Source organism: Alosa alosa, chromosome 8, assembly GCF_017589495.1.
Source record: "Alosa alosa isolate M-15738 ecotype Scorff River chromosome 8, AALO_Geno_1.1, whole genome shotgun sequence".
In the NCBI taxonomy this organism is placed as follows: domain Eukaryota; kingdom Metazoa; phylum Chordata; class Actinopteri; order Clupeiformes; family Clupeidae; genus Alosa; species Alosa alosa.
The window spans coordinates 31,090,343-31,105,016 of NC_063196.1; the positions used below are offsets into that span (position 1 = coordinate 31,090,343).

Below are 14,674 nucleotides of genomic sequence, written 5' to 3' on the forward strand. Positions count from 1 at the left end.
CAAAGTGCAATACATCATTTAAAATGCTTTTACCTCATCTCCACATTTAACCAGAGTTTCGTCTTCATGTGCTTCTCACTGATGTGCACACGGCTGTTTAATCTAGTAGTCAGTAGTAACAGTAAACAGACTTTATCGGTGGTGTGTGGGGTTATGCCACGGCAACGCAAAGCGTCTCAACTGTGCTTTGGTGAGATTTCATTTCAAATAGATTTTGCGACACACACACACATACACACACACAGAGACACACACTAATGCGCGCGTTTAGAGCGCGAAGACAAAACAGCATATCCAAACCTGCAAATTCATCGATCATCTGTCAATGCTAGTTTCTGTTCAATATAATGCCATGACTTGCCAGAACAGCGTTATATAGACTAGCCTAGCAATATGGTTATGGGATTTGGCATATGTCGCATGAAAATGCTGACATAGCCAAATCTTTTTGATATTTCATCCTCAGCAGTGGCGGACAGGGCAGGGTCGAAAAAACAAAAAGGGCACATAGGCTACTGTATCTCACGACATGCGGCTAAAGTCACTGTTACAAACAGTGCAGCGTGCAAGACTAGGCCTATCATTCTTTTTTACTCTTATGATTATGAGACAAGGGTACACTTTGAAATGGGTCTTACATTTTCCTTTTTGGGGGCACTGACTCTGCCATGACGCTCCTGTTCCTAGATACACTGAACTGATTAAGTTCGGGAGAAAAGAGATAAAAAGCTCGCCTACACTGAAAACTGATCTCAACTTCCTCGCCATCAGGGCAACACAAAAGTTACAACGTTAATTAAGAATAACTTAATCATAATAGCCTAGCCTTCCTCATTGTTTTCTCATCATCCATCCTCCTGGTCGTTGTTGTCATATTTATCTGTCAAAGGATACCCTTCTAAAAAAAAAATTTCAGATAAAGTACAGAACTGCAGTTTTTAAGAATCCTTGCCATTCACATGCAGGAATGCAGTATTTTGAACATGAAACTGCATTGTCATTCAGAAAAACAGCAGTTTTGTGTTACATAACTGCAGTGTGTATGGTAGCCTACTAGCCCCAAGACACATACATTGTGAAATTTGGCACAGCAGGTAATTGGGTCAGGATAGTATCATACGCTGACAGCTTCTGTCCAACTTTTCTAGCACCACCCCCAGGTCAAAGATGATCTGATGTTTATAACGTTTGAACCACTAGGTCTATTCTCTTGTTTTGTTCTTTTGACCATGAGCACAGTGTAATGTGTTGGATATTTGGAAAACAATTTTATTTTTCTGATCTATGAAATTAGCCTGGCATACGAAAATAGTTTTAGGTACTAGATTGAACATTGTATATCTGATGTGTATAGTGTATAATGAACTGCTTTGTGAGCAGACCTTGTAAGGGTTGTTGTTTTGGGTATTTGAAGCATTTGAAAATAACTTAGATAATTATTTTTTACTACACATGAACTTGAAAGTGAGAGACACATATGCACTGGGATCAGGCAGGCCCTAACGGGAAACAGATGACCTATGGTCTGTCCTTGTGAGGACAATGATTGACTGAGTTGTTGCTTTGTTAAATAAAAAAAGTTTACAAGGCCTGTTTGCAGAGGCTTCATCCGTCACAACATGGAAGCACACAAAGCTCTCCTTATATGTGCACTCCTTTGTACAGGTAGGACAGACAAAAACATACAGATGTTATAGCAAAATTAAGCAAAGATATCTGAGATTCTGTCCGACATGTTTGATTACTTATGCTGTCTTGTTTTCTGTTATGTAGTTATCCAGAAATATTGTTAGTACTTAGCTTGTAGCCTGTTGTTTAGGGGAAACGTAATGTTAACTTAATGTTATTCAAGTTCAATATAGAATTTGAAAAAAGAGTAGGGTAGATGGTATATGTATGTTAATGACTGCTAATGTAACTTTGAACCTAAAACGTCATGCAGGCTACTTTATGTGCAAAGGGCACATATTAATTTATTGTAAAATGTATCTTATTAATTCATTAATTCCATTATTTTACATCACTGAAGTCACTGGAGTATTCACACAAGGTCTGCGTGCATATGTTAAGACTGATGGGGCTTTGATTCTGTCACCGGTGAAAAGGATGTACTCTGTGAGAACAGCCACTGATTGTGCAGCCAGGTGTGACGCAGAGACAACCTTCACCTGCAGGTACATCAGATCCAGGTGTCTTGCTCTTCTGCTGTCCAGCTAGGACTGAATGATTATTAATCACTTCACACTTTCCACAGATCATTTGTATATGAAACAGAATATCAAGACTGTCAGACTATCCCAGCTAACTCAAAAGTCCAGTCTTTATACTGGAGACCAAGTGCAACACTCTATGAGAAGAAAGGTGAGATATTTAACTTCAATAAAAACTAAAGCACTTTGGTTTCACTGAAATGTGATGCATTTGTCCTTGTGATGTATGTGTATGCAGTTTAGTCACCTAAAAGAAACTGAAATAATTTCCCTTTTCTTAGAGTATTTAAAGGAATGTGTCAATGGTATTGGAGCTGATTACAGAGGTACCAAATCCACAACTAAATCAGGAATAATATGCCAGCATTGGACCTCAAGATCTCCACAGGCACCCAAGTTGGTATATTCTCTTTGACAACCTGATATCACTATCTACTAGTTGTACTGCATAGTGGAACATGATACCGCAGCATGGTATCGCCACCTGCTATGCAAAGAAAATGAAACTTATTATGTTCTCTCCATGGCTTACTATACTCCTGCAACTCCTAGTTAACTGAAAGTCACGCTTGGATCTCCATCCTACTCTTGTAACTCTTTGGTTACTCAATCAGCATTTAACATTTCAAGACAACAATATACAAGGCTTATCTGCTTGAAGTGCTTTAACATCGAGTTCAAATGTGTGTGTGTGTGTGTGTGAGAGAGAGAGAGAGAGAAAGAGAGAGGGCAAGTGTGTTTGTACTTTGCTGACACCCTAACACATGTCAGTATGATATATGTTTCTGTGTGTGTGTGTGTTAGTTGTACCTGTGTGTATGTAGCATGTGTGTCTGTACAAATTTGTGTATAGACCCTTTCAACAGGAAAAACAAAAACAATGCTTGAACGTTCTATTTGGTTCCCAATCTACTTCCTCTGCATTAAGATAACATATGGAATGTTAAAACGGAAGCCTTGTGGGGTCAAATATGATGCTGATAATGGAACTCTCTTGAAACGGTCTATTGTCAGTGTCACTGTGGCAGTATGTCTGAGTAGTACAGGTGTGTGTGTGGCAGTAGTGATCCTATATTTAAAATGTGCATGATTAACCCATTCCTGCCACAAGATCCACACCTTCTCGCCAAAAATGTGTTGAGCACAACAGTTGAGTGAGTGATTCCGCGAAAACTACTTTAGGCTTTCCCGGCTTTCGAGGGCCCACGCACACCGAGAACCAAATCTTCCATTCCTTATCAGTCTAGAGGAGCTACATGCCCACTGTGTTTCATGTGCCCAGGTGTTCCGGGGTCCAGGAAAACTTCCATTCCACGCTAGTAGCGGTAGTCAGGGTGCGATTTGTGTAAAAACCAGAGGGGGGGATGATTTTGAATAAGTTTGTAAACCCCCCCCAAAAAAATAAATAAATAAATGAATGAACGATTCATAGCCTAGTAATGTCATGGCTAATAATACCCTATATTATTTTTGCCACCTTTGTAACATTTTAGTTTTAGTTTACCATGGTGTATGATTTTAAACAGCAAGTGTGCTTGGTATGATGATCAGCTCCTCTAATGCAGGGTAGGACTACGTTTTGACAAGCATACAAATTCACCTTGTTCTTGCCCCATCTGAAATGTACAACTGTACGACGGAGTATTAGGGCCACAAATGAAGGAAAAAAATATTTTTGCCATGACGAGATTAAAGTCGACATGTCGACTTTAAAGTCGCCATGTCAACATTAAACTCGACATTTCGAGAATAAAGTTGAAATGTAATATCGACTTTAATCTTGACGTATCGACTTTAATGTGGCCATGTCGACATTAAACTCAACATTTCGAGAATAAAGTTGAAATATCATGTCGACTTTAATCTCGACGTGTCGACATTAAACTCAACATTTTGAGAATAAAGTTAGTTTGGAGAGAGCGACCTTCGGGACGATTGAAAGGGAGGGCGAATGAAACAATGCAACAAGTGCAACAATGATTCAGAGTGTTCGAGTGCAACAATGACTAGACATAGGCCTATATCATGTGGACAAAACATAGAACATATTAACCTACGTTGCTCAGCCAAATACTTTGCTGTTAGGTCCTTATCACGGAGTTACAGGCGATAAATGCGATGGTCAAAAGTAGCCTAAACGTCATAGCGGTTTATTTATTTATTGTAGGCCTATTATTAAAGTGTTGTTCTAAACATTTAGTTGTTGCATCTAACTGTTCAACTTCATGCTTATGCACTAGAGGCATACTAGGCGCTCTCCCCAATCCTAGACTTTCACGTTGCTTGTTTGTAATGGATGCAAAACAGCCCATTGCTGAATGTCTATGGAGGGACGAATGAAGCTGTCCTCCCGACCACCCCATGTAGGCTAGTAGCCTACTTGCACACATATGCAAACAAAGTGCATAAATAAAGTGCATCGACACATATTCTCTCACGGGATTAAAATAGTATATATGCTTAGGCTATACCTGTGTTTCTAGCCTCCTATAGGCTACGTATTGCAGGTGAGACATGGAAAAGCAGTTTTAGAAAAATGAGTTTTGCCATGTTATCCTATGGAGAGTGACGCCCGTGGGTCATGAAGGGCAGTTATTTGGGTGTGCAGTAGCCTTAACCACGTAAAACAGAGTAAAATAACATTTTGTATAGAAACATTATATCATTGGATACATATATTTTTATAGCTATTTAGCCTAAACGGCATAGTATTTCCATTAACCCGAGACAGCACTTCACGATGACGGCAATGATAGTTATTATACAACAATTGGGTTCTATGGAACTATATATTTGTTTCTGATTGGCCGAGAGACATTCCATGAGTTGGAATATCCCTGGACATTTCAACTCAGACTTTGCACAGCTAATAATAAATCACTCCGCGATACAATGCGAAGATTTGACTTCTCATCCCAGCTCTCCACTATTTTAAGCAATGGGTTACTCCTTAGCAAACCATAACGAAACAGTGCTTCACCACATCTGTGGATTAAGCTACACAGTCAACTCAATGTAAGTAAGATAAACGAGGATGCTAATTGTTCTCAGCATTGCCAGCATTGTGTAGGGCCTATAATATGATTGTCAACAGACAAGACGCAATCTATCTGAATATCTGCAATCTATCTGAAATAACACCTATTTGAAGCCCATTTTTCATGTAACATATTGTGTATTAGTGTAGGCTACGTAGCTTAAACTGTGTAGGCTATGTTTAAACAGTAGGGCCTATTGCGAGTTTAATGTCAGCATGTCGACTTTAAAGTCGACACGTCGAGATTAAAGTCGACATTAAATTTCAACTTTATTCTCGAAATGTCGAGTTTAATGTCGACATGTCGACTTTAAAGTCAACATGTCGAGTTTAATCTCGCCATGGCAAAAATATTTTTTCTCTTCATGTGTGGCCCTAATACTCCGTCGTAGAAATGACTTCTCTACTTTTGCTGCCTCCATCCTTTCTGTATATGTATATGTATATGATGGCACTGAAGTGAATTGGCTAACAGTGTTAGTTGGTAATCAAATAGCCTACACATTGCGCTACACGCTGTGTAGGCTACGTGCATTCTCTCTCCTGCTGATTTGCGTTCAGTAGCCAAGTGCGTAATATTGCAAAAGCTGAAAAAATAAATGTGTTTATTGTAGCCTACAGAAAATAAATAGCCTATCATACTGTCAGTTAATTGCCTACAGTGCAGTGAAGAGTTTGGAGAGTAAAGTTAGGGCAACTTGAAGTTTTATGAAAATAATTTACGAACCAGAACATAAAGACCATGAAGCTTCTATTTCTTGCAGCTGTTAAAACACCCTCTAGAGAGTTTAAATACCCACCAACATTCGTTTTTGCAGTACAGATTATTTCTATTATTTGATTATTTATTATTTAATTATTTGTCTACTACTGGCTGATTTATCAAACGAGTGCTTTCTCGTTCGTCCTCCGCAAACTACAGGTGTTTCGGTAGAGAGCCATTGAATAAGCGATGCCAAGCAATTTCTGTAATACTTTTTGTGACATTCAGCAAATATCTCCTCATTTAATGTAAGTTCCTAAGGACAATAGGCCTACGTTCTACTCTACGTGCAGTTGTCCTCCATCTCAGTTGCATCAGTTTTCTAATATTGAAGGTTCTAAAACATTATTATGCTTCACTGAATCCTTCTCGTTTTCTTTCATTTGTCCAGCTAACTTTTCCATTGAACCTAGCCATTTATGATGGATTACACACTCGACATTCTGAAATGTCCTGCACGATCAAGGCCAAATTAAGTAGGCTAGCTAGCCTACTAGACTGTTCTCACGTTGCAGCGCTTTACTTATATGAAGTAGCATTAATCAATATGAGGGGCAGAGGGGGATAAATGTAGTCCCCCCCAACGATAAAAATAATTTAGCTGAGGTAGGGATAGGAAAACCAGAGGGGGGGGGGGAAATCCTCACCATCCCCCCCACAAATCGCACCCTGGCGGTAGTAATTAAACACACTAGCAGTGAGCAAACTCTCATTTGAATGGCTTTCTTTGAGTGGAACTTGTGATCTGCTCTTCACAGTATGACTCCTCAGAGATATCCAAAGGCTGACCTGGAGTACAACTACTGCAGAAATCCAGACAATGATGCTGGTGGACCCTGGTGCTACACTATGGATCCACAGAAGAGATGGGAGTCCTGTGATATTCAGGACTGCTCTAGTGCAGGTAGGCATTGGCAAACTGTCATTACAAAAACAACAATTTTCTAGGGTTCGAGGTTTCAGAGATACACCTCTAAATATTTCTACCAAGGTGATGAATATCTGAAGAACTATAGCTTTATTTTCATGCCTCTGAATGAGCTTTGGTTTTGCAAACCATCAATCAAAGCTGTGGTTTAAAGTTGTATTGGTCTTGGCCAGCTTATGTCGTCTTTTGACTTGTCTTCACGGTAAATGTGCTCTCGTGTGTATCAGACTCCTCAGAAGACTGCATGCACTGCAGTGGGGAAGATTACAGAGGCAACATCTCAAGAACGGTATCAGGATATACCTGTCAACGATGGGACTCGCAGACTCCCCACAGTCATAGTTACATTGCCTCTCTGTGAGTATGGGATCTATAAGCACAAACATTATCAATGCCATTTTCTCACATATTGAGAATACTTATGTAATATAATGTGTGTGTGTGTGTGTGTGTGTGTGTGTGGTCCTGTACAGACTTCCTGATAAATACCTAGAGGAGAACTACTGCAGGAACCCAGACGGGGAGCCAAAGCCCTGGTGTTTCACCACTGACCCCAGAAAGCGCTGGGACATCTGTAACATCCCTCAGTGTGGTGAGGCCCACTTCTACTGTCCTAGCCATTTATGTCCTATGCCTTCTGTGATAGCATGGGCCCATAAGTACTACACATACTCAGCACTATCCACTCACTCTGGCTCTTACAGTCAGATAAGCTGACGTACCTCTGCTGAGGGAACCCTAGGTGACTCCTGACTACTTCCCATTTCATATTCACTGTTGAGGTGCAGGAATACTAACCTGACTTGTGTTGTTCATGAAGCCTCTGATCCTCCAGTCACTGAGGATGAGATCACCTGCATCACTGGTGAGGGCTCGGCCTACCGCGGAACCGTGTCTATAACAGTCTCTGGGAGAGCCTGTCAGACATGGTCATCTCAGGCTCCGCATAAACACTCATTCACACCAGAAAACCACCCATGCAAGTAAGAGGGTCGGGGTGTTGTCATCATTTAATCTTACTTGTTCCTTTAGTACAATTTCCAATCCACAAAATGTCTTTTCTCTATTGAATATACTTAACGTACATTTAGACAACACTGGGGTGTAATGTTGAACTTTCTTTATTAGAGGACTTGAGGCAAATCACTGCAGAAACCCCAACAATGAGAGAAGTCCCTGGTGCTACACATCAGACCCTGGAACAAGATGGGAGTACTGCAAGGTGACCAGATGTGGAGAGGGTCAGTCACAAAATGCCTGCAAACAACATAATGCTCTCTCCATATCATAGTGGAACAGCTACGCTGAATGAGTGAATGAATGAATGAATCAAAATCTTTATTAAAATTGCAAATGACTGAAATCTGACAAAGAAAAGCTAACTAACCCTCAATGTTGAGGACCGCATCATGCAAATCTATGTATCCCACAGAAGAGCCTGTTGCCAGTGAAGTAGTGGACTGCTATGTTGATAATGGTGGCTCGTATAGAGGAACGACAGCAGAGACTGTTACTGGGAAGACATGCCAGGCCTGGTCATCCATGGTTCCTCACCGCCACATGAAAACACCTCAGGCCTTTCCGCATGCGTAAGACAGCAACCACCAATGCCTTATTTGCATTCTCTATTTCCCTACCCTGATGATAATCATGCCAGAGAATATGCTGACATGGCAATGTGTTGCAGAGCAGTCCAGTGTTTCCCACAGAATTGAATTGTATTTGTGGTGGTAGGTGAAAGGTGGGGTGTTGAGCAAACATTCTGTGTCGGAGTCAATAAAATGAATACCCCATAATTATACTTGCCCTGCACAAGAAGTCGATATTGACAAGTAGCTGTAATGTTATAGTGTGCTAACCTCGACAACCCAACAGTATTCAACATTAGCGTAGGGATAGTGCTTCTTATATGTTTGCACATAACTTAATTAGAGAGAGAGTGAGAGAGAGATGAAATGAAAGGATTTCATCCTATACTGTATAAATTAGTACAACATAGAAAATCATTGTGTGGTGGTCAATGTTGATATTGTGGTGGGCCGCCACAAAAAAGTCAATGTATGGGTGTTTAGTGTGTTTCTCACTAGGTAACAGCTCAAGTTATTTTATTTTAACTTAGTGTAAGTCAAACACTTTGTAGAGTACCAACAGCAAAGAACAGATTATGTATGGCCTCCATACCTACTCCGAAAACACCACAATTAAATGTTGTTTTGGTCTCCCCCTGCTATGTCAGAGATCTGCAGAGGAACCTGTGTAGGAACCCAGAAGGTGACCTTGCTCCCTGGTGCTACACCACTGACCCCTCAGTTCGCTGGGAGTACTGCAAACTGGAGAAGTGTCCCACCGCCAGAACAGTCCAGTTTACTGGACGAGCGCTAGGTCCAGAAGAGAAACCCACTGAACCAGCTGTGTTCGAACTCCCAGTCAAAAGTGAGAGGGTCATCAAAGACACTCTTTCCCACCGGATCATTTGTTGTCATCAGAGATGTAAAGTAACTAAGTAGAAATACTTAAGTACAGTACTTAAGTATGAATGGCTAGTAAGTAAGTACTTAAGTACAGTACTTAAGTATGAATGGCTAGTAAGTAAGTACTTAAGTACAGTAATTAAGCATGAATGGCTAGTAAGTAAGTACTTAAGTACAGTACTTAAGTATGAATGGCTAAGTGGATGCTTACTTGAGTTTTTATTTTTCTTCCTACTTTTACTTCACTACATTTTTAGATTACCGGTAAATCTATACTTTTACTCCACTACATTTTCATTTCAAGTTGAAGGTAGGCTGAAATAATGTGCTAATGAAAACAAAACAGAGAAGGTCCGCACACTTGCTGTTGTTTTTTTTACATTTTATTTGAGTTCAATTTGTTACGTTGGATCTTGGACTTTTGGCTCCTGCACCTTAATTTGGATGTGCGCACATTCCCAAACTGAACTAATGAAAACAAAACCAGTTTCCATTCAGTATGTTAGATATTTGAAACCTCAAGATTTTCTGACCTGATGTCACCACGGGACATCAGGTGAATGAAGAGATAGTGACAGACTTAAGGCTTAGCAAATATAGCTAAGACATAGCACACAAAGGCCTTACATATGTAGGCTGTTGTGGAGTTGAATTAAATTAAAATTCTAACAGTTTGCTTTTTATTAATAGCACTTGTATGTAGGCTTTCAAAGTGTTTATGGAGTGTGATGTAGCTGCCTTTCTAAACATGTTGGATAAACTTCATTATTGGTCTATAAAAGGAAGCAGCAGTGAAAATGAAAGTGAAAAATGGCAGCCATACCTTTGTTCAGGCTTCAAAGACATTGTGTATGAAGTGTAGGCACCAAGTTTCAAGGTGCTGCATTAACTTAATAGCCTATTCAAAGTTCTGACTGCTTTCTTTTTTATTAAAAGCATAGCAAAGAAAGGAGGCTGTCACCCCACCTGTCCTTGAAAGCTTTTACTAGTACTTTTACATTCAGTACTTAAGTATGTTTTATAATGGGGTACTTGTCATACTTAAGTACTGTAAATAATACATACATTAGGACTTTTACTTAAGTGGTATGCTTATAGATTACTTTTACTTTGACTTAAGTCACTTTCTAATCAAATATCTGTACTTCTACTTAAGCGTGGGTTTCGGATACTTTATACAGCTGTGGTTGTCATATTACATTTTGACTGCTCACACATAACTATATTACTTCATATAACTTTCTTGATTGCTTACACCACATTCTCCCTTTAGACTGCAAGGTAGGGAACGGGAAAGATTACAGGGGTCAGACATCTACCACTCTGACGGGCACTACCTGCCAGGCTTGGAGTTCCATGGAGCCCCATCCCCATGCAAGCTTTACCTCAGAATCACACCCTGATAAAGGATTAGAGGGAAACGTAAGTCATTGACTATATCTGCATGCTTATTAGACACATTGTACAATATCACCTGCTAATCTATGGCTAATGGTAATCATAGCTACCTATGGCGGCCCGCATCAAATTCAAGTCTCTAACGCTTGCCTACAAAGTAGTCTCCGGTTCTGCTCCCACCTACTTGAATGCCCTCATACAGACTTACACTACCTCCAGATCGCTCGCTCCTCTGACGAATCCACGTCTAGCTCTCTACCACCCGGTGCGCTCAAGCCAATCAAACTTTTCTCATCTGTTGTTCCCTCGTTGGTGGAACACACTGCCAGTTCCTACAAGGGCAGGGACATCCTTTTCCACTTTCAAAAAACTCCTGAAGACCCAGCTCTTTAGAGAACATCTACTCTCATAGCAACACTTACAACAAGTCTAACTGATCCTAGCACTCACCAGCCGTTTTAAACTGACAAGTAACTGTTAAAAACAGCACTCACCGGCCTTACTTATTCTTACTGTACTCTAATGTTTTTTTTAAACTGTCCTAAAATTGTGAGAATTGTTCTAAAACTTACTGTTTACCATGTTGTTAGTCGCTTTGGTTAAAAAGCGTCAGCCAAATGTAATGTAATGTAATGTAATGCTAAGTTTTGAAACTGAATTTGTCTTATGTAAATATAGCTAGCTAAATTCTCTCCGCTGAAGACCAAATAAGATATCGATGGAATTGCCATGCATTGAGCTAATCGATAGTTTGAATTGGGGTGCACAGAGAATTTCAGAATTCCTCTTTTAGAACCTCATGAAATGTAGATCATGTATATTTCATCGTAGGAATGTCGGAACCCAGACAATGATGTAAATGGACCATGGTGCTATACTATGGATGAGAAAAAGAAGTGGGACTACTGCCAGATCCCAGACTGCTGTATGTATCTCTTCATTTCCTTACGTTTTTACAAAAAAGCTAAGACCAAGGGTAGACAGTTTGTGCACTTTTAACCTGCTAAATGAGGAAGAAAATGATCCAGTGATTTGTCAGGGTTTAGACAGCCTGGATCACTATTAGTGGTGAGATTTGTATGGAAATGATAAAATAATCTTAAAATATGATGATTGTGGTGTTTCACCAGCTGAGCACAAATGTGGACATCCACAGGAGTCTCCAACACAATGCTTTGGCCGCATAGTAGGAGAGTGTGTAGCCAAACCTCACTCTTGGCCATGGCAAGTCAGCATACGGACCAGGTACACATATACAAATATAATTCATGAACACATGGGGTGATATACTGTATGTTTATATGTTTTGTTTTAGCACTAATGGCTTATAATACTCATTTCAATGTACCATTCTATCTTGAGGATTTAACAAATTACAGCCATAATCAAATGAATATAAATGTTTGCATTGGTATGGAAAAATAAGTCCTTATATTGTGGCCAAAATGTAGCAAATATTTAAAAACCTGGTTGTGTAATATGTGCAGGTCTGGTATGCTTTCTGGGTATGTATTTGTGTGGCTAGTACCGTAGTTAAGCACTAGCCTGATTTAAAAGAGCCCCCCTCAGAGTATATTGTGATTACGGCCTTGCCTTGCAGTCCATGCAATATCTGTTGACAACTTACAAATTTTGACAGCTCTGGAAGTCATATCTGTGGAGGAACTTTGATAGAGGCACAATGGGTTCTGACAGCTGAACATTGTCTTAGGTGAGAGATTCAGTAGTTCATCCAATTCTTCCTCAGACTTTGCTTTTAATGTGGTGATCTAGTCTCTGACATACACTGCATGTTCATTTTTTTACAGGCCTAAAACGAGTGGGCCATCTGCATACAGGGTATATTTGGGAATCCATTCAGAGAGAGGGACTGAACCATCAAAGCAAGTAAGGGAGGTTGAGAAACTGATTCTTGAACCAGGAGGAAAAGACATTGCTCTTCTCAAGCTTGAAAAGTATGGTATTGGTAATATTTCTATTTTTGACCAAAATGTCTTTAGTTTCCAGTATTTGTGTGGTGTTTGACTGACGGACTGATTGCATGATTGATTGACTGAATGATTAGAGACAGTGAGGTACAAGGTCTTAATGTGGTGATAAGATTTTAGGCACAAGGTCTAAATGTGGTGAGGTGCATGGTCTTATGCCAGATACAAGGTCTAAATGTGGTGAGATACATGGTCTTATGTGAGGTACAAGGTCTTATGTGAGGTACAAGGTCTTAATGTGGTGAGGTACATGGTCTTATGTGAGGTATATGGTCTTATGTGAGGTACAAGGTCTTAATGTAGTGTGGTAAATGGTATTATGTGAGGTACAAGGTCTTAATGTGGTGATTGTGGACATCCTGTAGACATTGTGATTCCATCTGGCTACTTGAAATATTCTTGAAACGTAATGTAATTTCACATCTTAGTGTGTACACTTATTTCTAAAAAAATGCTTCAAATATTTATACCTGATTTATATCAGCAAGTTAATATTGCACCACTGACCTCAAATGATGTACTCACAATTTAAGCAAATACAGCCTTGGTGTAATCTGTCAAGCTTACATCCACTTAGCCATGAGCAAAGAGGGATCTTGATTAGCCAATACAATTAAAAATCAGTGAAAGTTTAGTTGCTTGCTATGGAGTGGGTCGAGTTTCAGAGAATTCTTCTCCTGGTTTCTTTGTTGTTGACATCAGAACACAAGAGCTTGTCTCCATATACCCATAATTTATGTCGCACAACACCTTTGGTTGTGTTTTGATGCTCTCAGACCAGCTGTCCTTAATGATAAGGTTTTGCCAGCATGCTTACCAGAGAAGGATTACATCGTTCCAGCCAAAACTGAATGCTATATAACTGGATGGGGTGACACACAAGGTAAAGTTTCCAATGTTTGCCTTGATTTCATATCATTTACAAACCTGAAGTTATCCCTTATGTAAATTCAGTGTATTGACTTGGTTTCACAGGTACTGGAGGAGATGGGTTTCTGAAGGAAACTGGCTTCCCAGTCATTGAAAACAGAATTTGTAACCAACCTCTTTACCTGAATGGTCAAGTGAAAGACTATGAAATGTGTGGTGGAAATATTGAAGGAGGAACAGACAGTTGCAAGGTTCTTTGGAGGAATTGTCTTCCAGATATATTAAATGTGTATCGAATACGAAGTTCATTTAAATGAGTTAATTTGTAATTATTTTCTGTAATTGCATTTGTTCATTTTTGCATAATCAAAACAAGCAAACAGACATTTGATTGATGTTACCTGAAATGTGCAATACAAACATGCTTTACGAATATCTATAAAAATGGAGGTAGGCCTATCTGTTTTTGCAAATTAACTCCTCTTTCAACTCTTAAGATCATTGTGACCTTTTCCTTGATTTAATGGTGAGGTGTGACAGGGGTCAGTGTAACTCCTATTTGATCTCTGTTTCAGGGGGACAGTGGAGGGCCGCTTGTATGCGTCCATCAGACGACTTTCATTCTTCAAGGAGTGACATCATGGGGGCTTGGCTGTGCAAGACCAAATTCTCCAGGGGTATACGTCAGAGTGTCCAAATTTGTCAACTGGATTGGAGAAGAAATGCTAAAAAACAAATAAGAAGCACATATGATCAAATAAATTTCACTTTGTATTTGGACATGATTCTCCCTGGGTCACCTTGATTCATTGATGTTAAAAGTAAGGAAACTTAAAGTGTTATTCTACTGTAACATCCAAACATCCAAAATGACAATTAAAGTGGCAAAGAACACGATGACGCAGGGCCGTAGTCACCATAGACATTTTGGGGGGGGGGAACGACATGTCCTTCCAGGGACGTGCACAGACATTTTGAGGGGCCATTGCTCTTTCCTTTTGTGTGTGGG

At 39.8% G+C, this 14,674-nt stretch overlaps 1 protein-coding gene across 2 annotated transcripts; it reads left to right on the plus strand.

Annotated features, from left to right (window-relative positions):
* The first annotated feature begins 1,555 nt into the window (after window positions 1-1,555).
* LOC125299714 (plasminogen-like) lies at window positions 1,556-14,450 on the plus strand. Of its 2 annotated transcripts, XM_048251111.1 has the most exons (19): window positions 1,556-1,665; window positions 2,030-2,174; window positions 2,255-2,361; window positions 2,492-2,606; window positions 6,769-6,914; window positions 7,166-7,295; window positions 7,412-7,530; window positions 7,759-7,921; window positions 8,067-8,179; window positions 8,371-8,527; window positions 9,175-9,371; window positions 10,683-10,831; window positions 11,639-11,732; window positions 11,938-12,052; window positions 12,447-12,518; window positions 12,616-12,762; window positions 13,572-13,678; window positions 13,771-13,916; window positions 14,241-14,450. In XM_048251111.1, exons 1-19 carry the CDS (start codon window positions 1,620-1,622, stop codon window positions 14,403-14,405), a joined length of 2,433 nt encoding a protein of 810 aa, XP_048107068.1. In that variant the 5' UTR covers window positions 1,556-1,619; the 3' UTR covers window positions 14,406-14,450. The 2 variants fall into 2 exon arrangements, with proteins under 2 accessions (XP_048107068.1, XP_048107069.1); XM_048251112.1 differs by lacking the exons at window positions 1,556-1,665; window positions 2,030-2,174; window positions 2,255-2,361 and having other exon boundaries at window positions 2,521-2,610.
* The last annotated feature ends 224 nt before the right edge of the window (window positions 14,451-14,674 follow it).

Excerpts from the sequence above, each read along its gene's own strand:
- LOC125299714 (XM_048251111.1), top strand. The coding sequence starts at position 1,620 with ATGGAAGCACACAAAGCTCTCCTTATATGTGCACTCCTTTGTACAG. Across the intron at positions 2,607-6,768 it reads AGATCTCCACAGGCACCCAA|TATGACTCCTCAGAGATATC; the intron begins GTTGGTATATTC and ends TGCTCTTCACAG. Across the intron at positions 8,528-9,174 it reads CCTCAGGCCTTTCCGCATGC|AGATCTGCAGAGGAACCTGT; the intron begins GTAAGACAGCAA and ends CTGCTATGTCAG.